Raw genomic sequence first — 12,410 nt, 5'->3', positions numbered from 1 at the left:
AGTCCTTCATCATGAAGCGTTTTGTTTTTTTTTCTCCTTCTAGAATACCTTCTTGTAGGAGAGTGGTTAAGAAACTTAGGAATTAGAGCTTCCTAACACTAGCTGTGTGATTTAGAATAAGTTTCTCAATATCTCTGAGCCTCAAAAATGTATTTGTAAAATGAGGATGAAATTATCTCTCATAAGGTCGTTGTAACAGTGAAACAAACAAATAATCAGGGTTCTTAGCACAATACCTGAGACAGAATGAGTGTTCCTAGTATAACGTTCTATCAACTTATTTTTGTTTGTTTGTTTCTTAGGTGAACATCCCAGAATATCACCAGTTCCTCCCCCAGCCCAGACCACTCTGCCTCCAGGACTAGAATTAGGTTGCCATTTCCTGTTCTCATAACAGCTTGTGCCTTATTCCAGGACTCTGCACATTGAGGCGCTTGTTATACTAACTGTGTTTCCCTATCTAGAGCCCAGAAGACACTGTTCCTGTCTTGAGATGTTCTTTGGAGGGTCACTGTGCATTTAAATATGTACCTTAAAGATTTGTGATAAGCAATAAAGGAGAGCGTTTAGGTGAAAGGGTTGTGTGTCCCGTGTTCTGCAGAAATGAATTGTCACCTTTGGAGCATGTAGCCCAGCACTGTGCCCAGAGCAGTGAAGGGCACACTGAAGTGCTGTCTTAGGGAGTGGAGGTTAGGTACGGTGTTCATTTACATTCTGTTATCATGCCGATCATGCCATCTTAGTGAAACATGCTTAAGTCTGTTCTCTGTCTGTTGTGTTCTATTCTCTATCTATAGGCATGAACCTCCAGAATAACCATACAAAAAAAAAAATGCTAAATATATGCTCACATCCCTTTTATGTCTGTGTAATAAGCTAATTTTTGTGGTTTGATATGGGGAGGAATGTGATGGAAGGAAAAAGGTGGAGCAGATTCTCACACTCAAGACTAGGCCATGAAACAGGGTTTCAAGCATACTGCAGATTAGATGGGGACCTGGGAGTCATAGAATCAGAAAGGGTTTCATTATTACTAGCTTTGAAAATGATTTCAGAATACTCATCTCTAGCTACATACGAACACTACAATGTAGAGACATTTCCTCATATGTATATTTCCTCTTTCCCTGAGAAAAAGCCAGGAATCCCTTAACTTAGACTCCTCTCATAAGTATGAAAGACTTTGCCCATCAAGCCCATTTTCCAAAATTTCCTTTGTTGACACTATTAACTTCAAGAGCTGTATGGTGCCAGCCAGGGCTGAATGACACATCGGCTGTTGCAGAAAGCGTCCTTTCCCTCGCAGCTGTCCAGTTCGTACTGTGCAGATGGTGGCTTATTTTTCCTTTTACCAGCAGTTCTTTTCTTTTTTCTCTACACAGGACTGTGATCCTTTGTGACAACGTCTGACTCAGTCAGCAGTAGGAACACTCATAGGATCGAGGAGTTTTCAAATGTGTCCAAGTGAAAGGAAGCAGGGCTTCAGAAATGAGGAATTGCTCTGAAGGCTGTCTGCATACTAAAAAGGGGCAATGACTTCCTTCCCATGAAAAGTAGATATTCATAGTTTTATAAAAAGCATCTTTGTCCTCAAAAAAGAATTTTGATTCTTGTTTCATTGTGTGTGGTCAGAATAACAGTGAGAGTAGTCAGACCCAGTGAAGGTGGACAGGAAAAGCAGCATGGAAGAGAAATCCAGATCTTAAAGCTACCTCGAGTCAAGATGGCTCATTTCTTGTAAATATCTAAATACTTCCATCCTTCAGTTAAAGTTTTGAAAGTATTCATGTTTATTCAGATTATTTCTAGCATTCTCCAATTTAGCATTTTAATATTAATATTAATATTTAATTAATAGGAAAGAACACTCTCGTATTAATATCTCCTATTTAAATTTTACACATTCAAACATATAAATGGTTACTTTGTCATATTTAGATCATATATATGAGTGATCATATATATATACCATATAGATTATCTAAGGAACAGACCATTTAATTCAATTGCTTATTGCATATCACATGCAATCATTTTATCATACAGTATACAGAAATATCAGAAATTAAACACCTATTTACACTGAACAAATATTTCCCAAAAGTGTTTTTTGTACATAATGCTTCTAAAATATCTATACTTGTCTATGTATAGATAAGATAGTTAAGGACAGTATGTCTATAACTGCTCCAAAAAGAGACAATCATTGTTATATTCACCTACAGTTTTTGGCTTTTTATTAAGCAGCTGAAATCTAGACCATGATACCAATTACTGCAAAATTTTGTTTTCTTCAGTCTTTTAATGTACATCCCTGCTTTAAATACTGTATAATTTGTTTACATAAAAAGAGTCCAAGTTAGCTTCCTGAATAATTTATTAAGGAATGGTATAGCAGTTTCACTCTGAGTTGTAAATTTAAAGTCAGATTATTAACTGGGTATTTCAGTTAGGGATTGATTAGACATATGTGATAGAATTTCTATCACATTAAATTTGACTTCTTCCACAATCAACCATAAATAATGATACTATAAATGAATCAATTTAGAACCAATGCTGTAATTATAAGAAGACTGGCTGTGCTGATTTTTCAAACAATTACAATACCAAAGTTCTTTGCTTAATCTCAGAACTAGGTATTTAATAATAATATGACATTTCCTAATGTGGTCTTACAAGATATTTCCAGAAAATATCCCCAATATTCAGCTCTTTATACTCTTAGGCTCATTTAGGGCTTATTTCAATTTATCGTGAACATTCCCATTTTTGTCCAGTAGGTACCTTCAAGTGAGGGATTGCCCTAATAGTTTTGATATCATCTTTGTTTTCTAGAATGAGAAGATACTCCAAGACTACATTGTTTGTTTAAGGCTCCATACCATTTTAAAAATTTGTTTTGTGATCTTTCATTGATTTGTATGAGTTCATTTTGTAATAAAGAAAAAAGAAAGCTTTTGTTTTTTATTTGAGTAAAAAGAGGTTTTTTCCATGTAAGTTTTTTTTCCTAGAATGTTTAAGTTGTATTGTTTATCAGTCTTTTTGTTATCTGGATTTTGTGTGTTATTTTAAGAGGCCTTTCCCACACCTAGGTTTACATACAAAACTTTTACACCTTTTTCTGTTCCTTGTATAATCTTATTATGTTTAAATTGCTGATCAATTTGGAATTTGGCTACAGGGCTATAGGACATGAGGTAGTAATCAAACTTTATTTTTTTCCAGATGGCAATCCAGTTGTCCAAACATCATTTATTGAATAATCCATCACTTACCCACAGTGCTTTGAAATACTATCTGTATTAATGTGCATTCTTATACCATATTGGCTTCTTAGAATATAGAACAAGGTTTTAAAGTTAACTGTAAAACATAAACCACAAAGTAATGCTGAATAAGTTTAGCATTATGTACCCCTGGATTTGATATAAAATACCTGGTTGCAAACCCTTACATTTTGTAAGAGATCAGCTTTGTCTTCATATATGGGTATGTCATGTGCTCAGATTTTCTAGTTCTATGGCTTCTCAAGGGCCTTTTTTAAATTAATTCTTTCCTCTGATTCTCACAACAGCCATAGGATATAGCAGCATGGAAATATTTCATCTCTTTTACGAGTGTTGAAACTGAGGTTGAAGGTGGCTGTGGGACTTTAGCAGGATCATCAGAGCCTTTCTTATCTTCACTTGGTTAACTTCCTAAAACATTTGACTGTTATTCCAATTCCTGTTCCTGTTCTCATTCTCCTTCTTCCTCTTCCTGCCAGTTAATAAGAACATACCAGAGACTTCATTTTATTTCTGCCATTGAAGTGGTGTATTTGTCTAATATGATTCACTATTAAAATGTAGTTATCAGTCATTAGTGTGTAGTTAACATACTGATTAGTGTGTAGTTAACATACTGATGAATGACAAAATTTAGGTGTTATATATTAGTTCAGTCACCTGTTCTTTGTTAAATTGACAATTAGAGAGGCTACTTTGCTTCATTTTGATGGGGTTTCAAAGGAATAACATACACCATGCTTCCTTAATTCAGTACTGGCTGAATGCTTGGATCATAGTAGGCTTCTTAAATGTATATTGAATTATTCAAATGTCCATATGACAGTGCAATGACAATAATGCTATAATAAGAATGTAGCCTGGTCCATTGGAGAAATTTTGCTTGGGAAAGTCATGGAGAATATCAGCAAAGCCATTCTTCAATTTCATTTTCTTGTTAAGTAAGAGTTGTGTTGTAGAGAAAAGGAAGAAGTGAATTTCCTTTATTCAAGGGAAAATGTAGAGAAAGTGCATGAATATTATCATGCATACAACTTTTAAAGAAATTCAGCAGCTTATGCTGCTAGAGCTTCAGCTGGGTGGTGGAAGTCAAGAGGGATAAAGCCTAAGATCAAACCATGAAGGTCCTGAAGGACCATTATACTTATAAGGAAGTACCAAAGGTTATGTTCAGAGGGAGAATGACATTTTATTTGAGATGGTGATAAAGAAGAGGTAAGAGCAAGGATGATGCTGTTTTCCAATAAAAACAGGCATTAGGACAGAATGACAATTAAAGTTGGAAGAGTATTTGCTTCTGGTACCCTCACCACGCCCAGGCACACATACCCAGTAGAGGTGCTATCAATGTGGATTTTAAGAGAATATTGGCATAAGGTGAGGGCATGCAGGGAGAGGAGGAGAGTAGAAGCCTGAAACAATCACTAAAGCATACACAAAAGAGGGGGAAAGGTGATTCTGCCTCCAAATACAGGTTTAAGCAAATGCTTATTTAAAAATTCAGCACAACCGAATTAGAATTTACTTAAACATGTGTGCTTAAAAAAATTTTGGTAGCAGCTGCAAGTTCTTCCAATAATATTAAAGGAAATAAAGTGTTTGCACATATAATTGAATAAATAAAGAACCAAATATTAATTAAATAAATTCATTCTTCTTTAAGAAAAAAATCTTACTGTACATTTTCAAACTTTGATTATGCATTAAGTACCTTATAAAGGACACTCAACCACGTGCTCCAACAGAGGCATATATACCCTTCTCCACTTACAGTGGTGGGTAGGCTGGGTAATACTGTCCCATGATGTGGAACTAGAAGTAGAAGATACTCTTTGAGACTTGCAAGGCCTCACCCTGCCTCTGATTCTTCATCTGTAAAAAGAAGATAATATTTCTGAACAATGTTATTGACCCTGTCTTACTTCATAGGCTTATTTTTAGGGTGAAACAAAATAATATGTGCAACAGTACTGCTTAAATGTTAAAGTATGATACAAGCATATGTACTAATTTTTAAGAGAGAAAAGTAAAAAGGAAAAAAAGCAATAAAAATGCAAAACTATCAGCCTTAATGTCAAAACACTACTTACAGTTTCAATTCCTTTTTGTATTTTTTCCTGCTTGTTTGTTCAGCCTTTGGGAAATGTTTCAAGTATTCCTTAATTTTTTTATTGCTTGGAAAAGAACAGGAAAAAAATGTATAGTGAATTAAATTCAAAATTAATTTATGATACAGCTTATTAGATAGTTGTTATGTAAATAATTAAAGTGCATGTTATGGCTATTTATTCTAGACATTTACATATCAAAGCTGCATCTTTTTTCAATGTTGGCAGTTATATGTGTATGTGCCTTGTATATTTTACTACTTTTCCTTTCAACCTTAGAAATATCTAATAAAATATAGGTGATTATTTGATTTCCTAAAGTATTTGTTAATGTTCTAGTTTTCCTCTGACACCTTTCAGAATATACCATTGACACTAAGGGCAAGAATAGTATTAAACATTTTACCAAGCTTATTTAATAATACAAAACTCATTTAATCGGCATCACATTTACTACTTGATGTGGAACGAGTTACACCTACTGAAAATAGCTTATGATGGGCTTCCTGGGGTCTGCACTCTCACCTCGAGACATAAAGGGGAAAACTCCTGGGAAGGTCTACCATGTATTCTTTACAAACACGTTTTTGAAGAGCAAATGCATGTGCCCCCATCTGTAAACTACAAGTCCTGCTTTCTCTCAAGCACAAGAAGACCTATTGAAAAACCCCATTTCACACTGAAACAGAAAATGCAGCCCGCACTGTTAATACTTGGGATGTCTTGTAAATTTAAGCCACATTACTCAGAAAGAAATTCCAGCTGTTAAAATACAGATAGTGGAAAGCCAGGGTAAGTCATGGCTAACATTCTCAATAGGGTTAAACACCAACATTGCACATGACTTGAACCATAAAAGCAATTGCTTCAGGGTCATTGACAATGTCATCATGCCTCAAGTTCTCTTTTGGTTTGGTTGCTGAATTCCACTGCTTGGAAGAAAATCGTATTACTCACTTTTTAGTATTTTGTTGGATTGTGCACTAAATTAAACACTGCCTTTAAGACCATAATGGACTCCCAAAATAATGTGAGAAACTTCATTCTTAAATTTATTGTAAATTTTGTAGTTAGCTTGGTCTATGAGAAACAGAACAATGAAAGTTTGGGGTTTGCCTGCTTTCCATCCTATCAATACTAGCCAGTCTATGATACATTTTCTTTCTTTTTACTTCTTCTCAACAATTTTCGCATCTCAGTTTTTAAAGTTGCAAAACGAATATGTTGAGTCCTGAGGAATTAAGATGAATTAGATCAGTGTATCTTTCTGTCACATGTAGCTTAACAAGGTAAAGAAAGCCTCTGCTGTAAAATCATGGAATAGAAGATCAATTAATTTATTAAAAACTGCCAAGTTAGTTTGATAAAAATTAATAACTCAGTCTTGATTCTCAATTCATTATTGAAATTTCATGATCATACACCACATTATCAAGAAAATGCCTTATTCTCATTTTTTTAAAAAAATCACCCATGTGGGAAAAGAGAAGCATTAGCTAACAAATTATTGTACCTCTATGTCACACCTCCATATCATCTCAGATTACATATTGTCATTAATAAGGTCTTTGGAGATAAAATAAATCATCTTTATAACTCTTCAATTTTTGATTTTACTGTTTATAGCTGCCATTAAATATTAAATTGTTATATTTATCCTAGTCTTTGACATATTAATCCTGGAAAGAATCTATCATAAATTATGAAAGTATATATAAAAATATATTGTCCTCATTAAACAGGCAGGAACATTTTACTAACATATCAATTCTTCCTTTCGTTGTGTTACCAAATTAATCAGTTTTTCCCAAGCCAATGGCAATCAAAATATAAAAATAATAGAGCAATGATGTTGCTCTAAAGGTAGCCTTAAGAAAGCATACACAGCATAGCATATATAGCATAATAGTTTGTATTTATTGTCTAGTTTCAAATCCATACAGACCTAACCACAGCTGCTTTGTGAGTTTTTTTTAATCTATGAGAAAATAGACACAGCCCACACAAGAAAAGAGAGAAGAAAACGATTTGTTTCTGGAAATGTAGTGTCTATTCAAACAACATAAACAGTTGTGCATTTATTATGTGCCAGGTATTTTATTTGATACAGGCGATCAAAGGTAAATGTCACATGAGCAATATCCTCAAGGAAACCTTGTAAACCGGTAGGGAAGAGAATCAAACAGACAATTATAATACAGAGAAGTAAATGATATACAAAAGGGATTCATATGATGCTCTGGGAGGATACAAAAAGCAAAAGGAAGTGATTCCAGGGCTGACAGAGGGGTCAGACAGGATTCCTGATGGTGATTAGGTCTGTGCTGAGTTTTTTATATTATATGGGCTTTATTATCCTAAACACACTGATAAGCCCAAGTAAGAGATATTCAGAAACCTGTATGTAGTTCAGAATGTTGTCTGACACACAAACTGAAGGAGCAGTTACAGAACTTCCAAGTGTCCAAAGCAACTCTTCATTATTTTGCTACAAATATGGTCTTTAAAACATGTATTATGATGGTCTTCAAATTTAAGAAGCATTACACTCTACAATCCCATTTGACATTTCTTCCATTTTTGTATTATTGTATAAAATAATTCTGTGTTATAATATGTATTTCTGTACTCCTGGAGTATCATTAATCAGTGTTTGGATGAAGTTACTGTATCCTCTAAAGATTTGGACTTTTCATCTCTTTGTACCTAAAGAAAATTGTGCTTATCTAAAGCAAGGATGTTCCAGTAATTTGCCTTCCTTCTCTTTTTAGTCATTCATGGGCTAAAAAGTGAGAAACAGCAGAAGATATCATTTAAAAAATTTAAATGATAGCTATGTCTATCCTTTATTCAAAAATAATGGATTTTTGATAGTGATGTAAAAAACTGAAAAGTTTAATATCTTTTTCATTTTTTAAAACTCTTTGTTGAGGTAGTTTCAGCCATTAATCAAGTAAATGAAAAAGATAAGTATTTGAAGTCTTCTAGAGAAAGATGGTAAGATTTCACTCAAGTTTGGACCTGAGGCATTGATCTCTGAGAATGTATGAGTATCACTATTCATTACTCATGTATTCTCAGTTTCCAATTTGAGGTTTCATGGAAGAGTATGTCCTTTAATAGAGTCAAATAGATTTACATATTACACAGAATTGTACCTAACCAAAAATTCTAACTAAAAACTCCAGCTGATTCTGGGTTCCACTTAATTTTTTTCAGACTGTTAGGGTTATAAGTTTCTTTCTGAGTAGTTTCCTATTGATTCAGTCAATTTCTCTTGCAAGTGGAAGACATTTTAGAATGCAAACTGTTATGTTAGATAATTAATTCCTCAGACATATGCTGAATAAAATTCACCAATCAACAATAGCCTCTGGAGCCTACATTACCATTTATACTTAAAATAAACCCGTGACTTGTCTTAAGAAACTGACTTCATTTCCCTCACCTAACTCTGCAGTTTTTAAAAATCTGAGATTCTCTTGATCTTAGTATTCCTAGTTTGTATTTTCTGTTTCACCCGCTTAACAGTTTAAATTTAAGTGAATATATTGTACTGCCTTGAATAAATAAACAACATACTTATTCTTCTTTTGCAGTTTCAGTTTTAGTGTTTAAGGTGTCTAATTATGTCTGCTGGATAAATCAACTTCATTAGTCATTAAAGGTAAAAAGTTGAGTCTACCAGAATTTTGAAGTTATAGAAGTCGTGCTTTAAGAGAACAGTTTGATATATGTCTTCAATGCTTTTCGGTGACCAAATATTTGGACACTTGACTATGTTAAAACAAATAAAATATGTATACACTACCTATTTTTCCCAAATATTCCTCCAAGTAGTGATGACTCAAGGGTCCAACAGGTACTACATTCACACCCTTGATCACTTCCTCCTCCATATAATAGTGTGGGTCTGTACTGCAAATTTAGATGAAACCCCTTTAGCGTTAAGTGTGAGCTGGCCAGACCCATAGTCTCTCTCATTTGGAGAAAAGTTTTCTTCTCGTGTCATTGCAAATTTGTCATCTGTGGGAAGTGAACACAAAAAGTCTGAAGTTATTTACTGGCGTTCTTGCTCTCTACTAATTTGTATAAAGTCTCTGTATAGATAAAACTCTCCTTTTCTGGCTTAAAAATATCAGTTTAGCCACACCTCTAGGTCAGGAGGCCACATTTGTTCTGTAGGCTACAGTTCAATTCCAAGGGTAAGACTGAAGGGTTACACAGATCAGGTGAACTCTGCATTTGCCAGAACCATTTTAGAATGGAAGGATCAGAATGCTGATTTTAGATTATCATAGAACGAGAAGAATGTGTCAAATAAGAAAGGTGAGGTAAGGGGCAGGAGAGAGAATGTGGAGTGAATGGGAGACAAGCAAAGTCAAGATCAAGTTTGAGAAAAGCGCATGCAACTTTCAGAGGTTACTCAGAGCTTGAAGATTGTTTATAGGTTCATGATTCACAGACAGGCAGAGCTATTCATAGATGCCATGGGAAGTTATCAACATATTATCTGTTGCACAATAGTTATTTTTCTACAAAACTTTTGTATTGATTTTTTGCCACTTTCCCAACTTCTTTATTTTTACCCAAACCATTTATAGCACACTTAATGGAGATTAATTACAAAAATATCCATCAATGAGAATTTTGAAATCTGAGGACATTCAGTGAAAAATTCTGTAGTTATGTGCTTGCAAAAGGAACCAATAAAGTAGTAGTTTTTATGGAAATATTTATTTTCAGTATCTCATTTGTGTGAGTCCTAGCTGAAAAATTGCTCATAATATGGCATTTATTTATGCATCTGCATTCCAGTATTTATTTATGAGTAATCATTTTCTAAATTATTAAATAAATACTAGATGTCCATATAGAGAAGATGTGAAGAATAAAAATGATTGAAAATAAATAATCCAAATTGTTGATAGAAAAGTTTTTCATTTTTTTTTCTTACAGACTCTTCAAAAAAATCAATAATGGCCTTAGTGGAATAAAAAAGCCCATTACCCTGTTTACTATTGAACTTTCCTTTTTAAGGAACCCTTTTCCAGCAAGTTTCCATTCCTTTGGAAACCTAACTCACATCTCAGATACCACATCTCAGAATGCTAAAATGCTGTATGATCAAATGATTAATAACTGTTAATTTCTTTTATTTACCACCTGCCTACTTTCTTAAAGAGGAATGAGAAAACCCATATGAAGCTGGAAACCCATGTATTTATTTATAAAACCCAGTTTGGTCCTGACTAACCTGATGTTACTCACTGGTGTCCTATTTACAATACCTATTTTGTAGAAAGAAATCACGATTTCCTGTGTTTCATCCTGTCAATGAAATTCTTATTGAAATTGGCAGATACATACTGGCTTTTCTGGTTTTTCTTTCAAGGACCCCCTGTTTCACCTGGAATCACACAGATCTGAGAAAGGAAGGGGCCAATGTCCGTTTGATCCCAGCTCTTCCTTCATCTCCACCTTAATTGGTAATTATTGTTGCTGCAGATATCAGTTTGCAGTCATATTGATTTTGAAACTGCAGTTAGATTCTTTTGATATTTCTTTATATATGTTGCCTTGTCATATTTATTTATTGGTGCTGAGAGCAATGATATTTAATTTCAAGCCATGCTGACTTGAGCCAATCTGATGCTAAAATAAGTGCAGCTGCTATGAACTATGTGTGTCTCATTCTCAAAATGCACATTGTTACTTAATATCTGATATAAGACATCTTGCATTGGGCTGTTTACTATTCATAAAATGCAATTACATGAGTACTTTATAAAAATTTAGCTGGAGAAACTAAACTGTTATAGCATATGTTAATTCTTTTTATTTTAATTTGTGACTAGGGGAACTTCTAATATTCTCTTCCTGGTGCCTTTCTTTGTATCAGTAGAATTCAGCAGGAAGTCATCTCAGTTGAGAACTTCAAAGTAATTTACTTGTATTCCTGCTAATCTAGAACATAAACTATAGTGGTTGACCAGCTCAGACTACCATTCTATGTCTGTCCACTTTGGAATAATAGAATAAGCTGGCAATGTCTGATCTAGATTTCAATTTGATTCAATTTAATTAGATGAAGAACCTGAGAACCTCTCTTAAAACGTAGCAAACATACTTTTTCTCTATCTTTTTTGCTACTTGGGGTTGAAAATGGCACACTTTTCAAAGTACTCTAGCACTGTGATGGTACAGACAGATGGATGAGGTCCCAACTGTACAGCTGAAGATAGTAATCCCTGACACCTAACACAGGTGCTGTTAGGAATCATTCTGTTTTCTCAAGTGTTGAGATGTTCTGCTATAGGTATGGTGCAGATGTAAAAATTTCTGTTATTACCTTTGCAACACTTAGTTATATGCTAATATTAGGTTAGCCTGTTTGTAGGAAATGAGAGTATAAAATAGCATGTAGAGACTTCCTATTCTAAGTAAAGGGTTAAAACTTAAAACTCCCCACTGATGATTAATCAAAATGTCTTATGCTTGATTTAGAGTTGATACAGATGTTCCTGTGTATTCTGGAAACAATACAGTCCCTGAACTTATTCCAGACAGTTGATTTTTATGAGACTTGTATCCCACTTTCTACTCTCCCCCATCCCAATCTTGGCACTCAGGTCCAAACAAGTAAAGCTTTTACATATATATATATATATATATATATATATATTTATTTATTTATTTATAGAGCAAAGTTCTTATGTTAGCTCTAATTAATAAGGAAAGTTTAAAGTTTAATATACTTCAACATAATTTGAAAGGGCTGTAAGATGAGAATTCACATAGTAATCAAATTTTTCAAGGGCTTGACAAAAGATGTAATATTTTTAAAGAATAAAATGTTAAAGAAAAATATTATTTTAAAGTATCTCGAGCTGCTCTACTGTCCCATGTGTATGTATGTATATATGTGTGTGTGTAAACAGAACATGAGGAAGGGAGGTTTTAAATATGAAAATAGAGTTGCCTTTATCAGTTTAGACAGTAGGCATCAAAA

General features: G+C 33.8%; 1 protein-coding gene across 1 annotated transcript in view; it reads left to right on the top strand.

The window, feature by feature from the left end:
• SEMA3E (semaphorin 3E) overlaps positions 1 to 12,410 on the top strand; it is a 237,140-nt gene that overhangs the window by 177,969 nt on the left and 46,761 nt on the right. The window contains exon 5 of the mRNA XM_057504462.1: positions 10,794 to 10,887. Coding sequence (XP_057360445.1) covers positions 10,794 to 10,887 — 94 coding nt within the window. The remainder of the gene's footprint in view (positions 1 to 10,793; positions 10,888 to 12,410) is intronic.

The sequence above is a fragment of the Manis pentadactyla genome, chromosome 7, assembly GCF_030020395.1.
Source record: "Manis pentadactyla isolate mManPen7 chromosome 7, mManPen7.hap1, whole genome shotgun sequence".
Classification (NCBI taxonomy): Eukaryota; Metazoa; Chordata; class Mammalia; order Pholidota; family Manidae; genus Manis; species Manis pentadactyla.
This window is presented reverse-complemented; position numbering and strand designations above follow the sequence as displayed.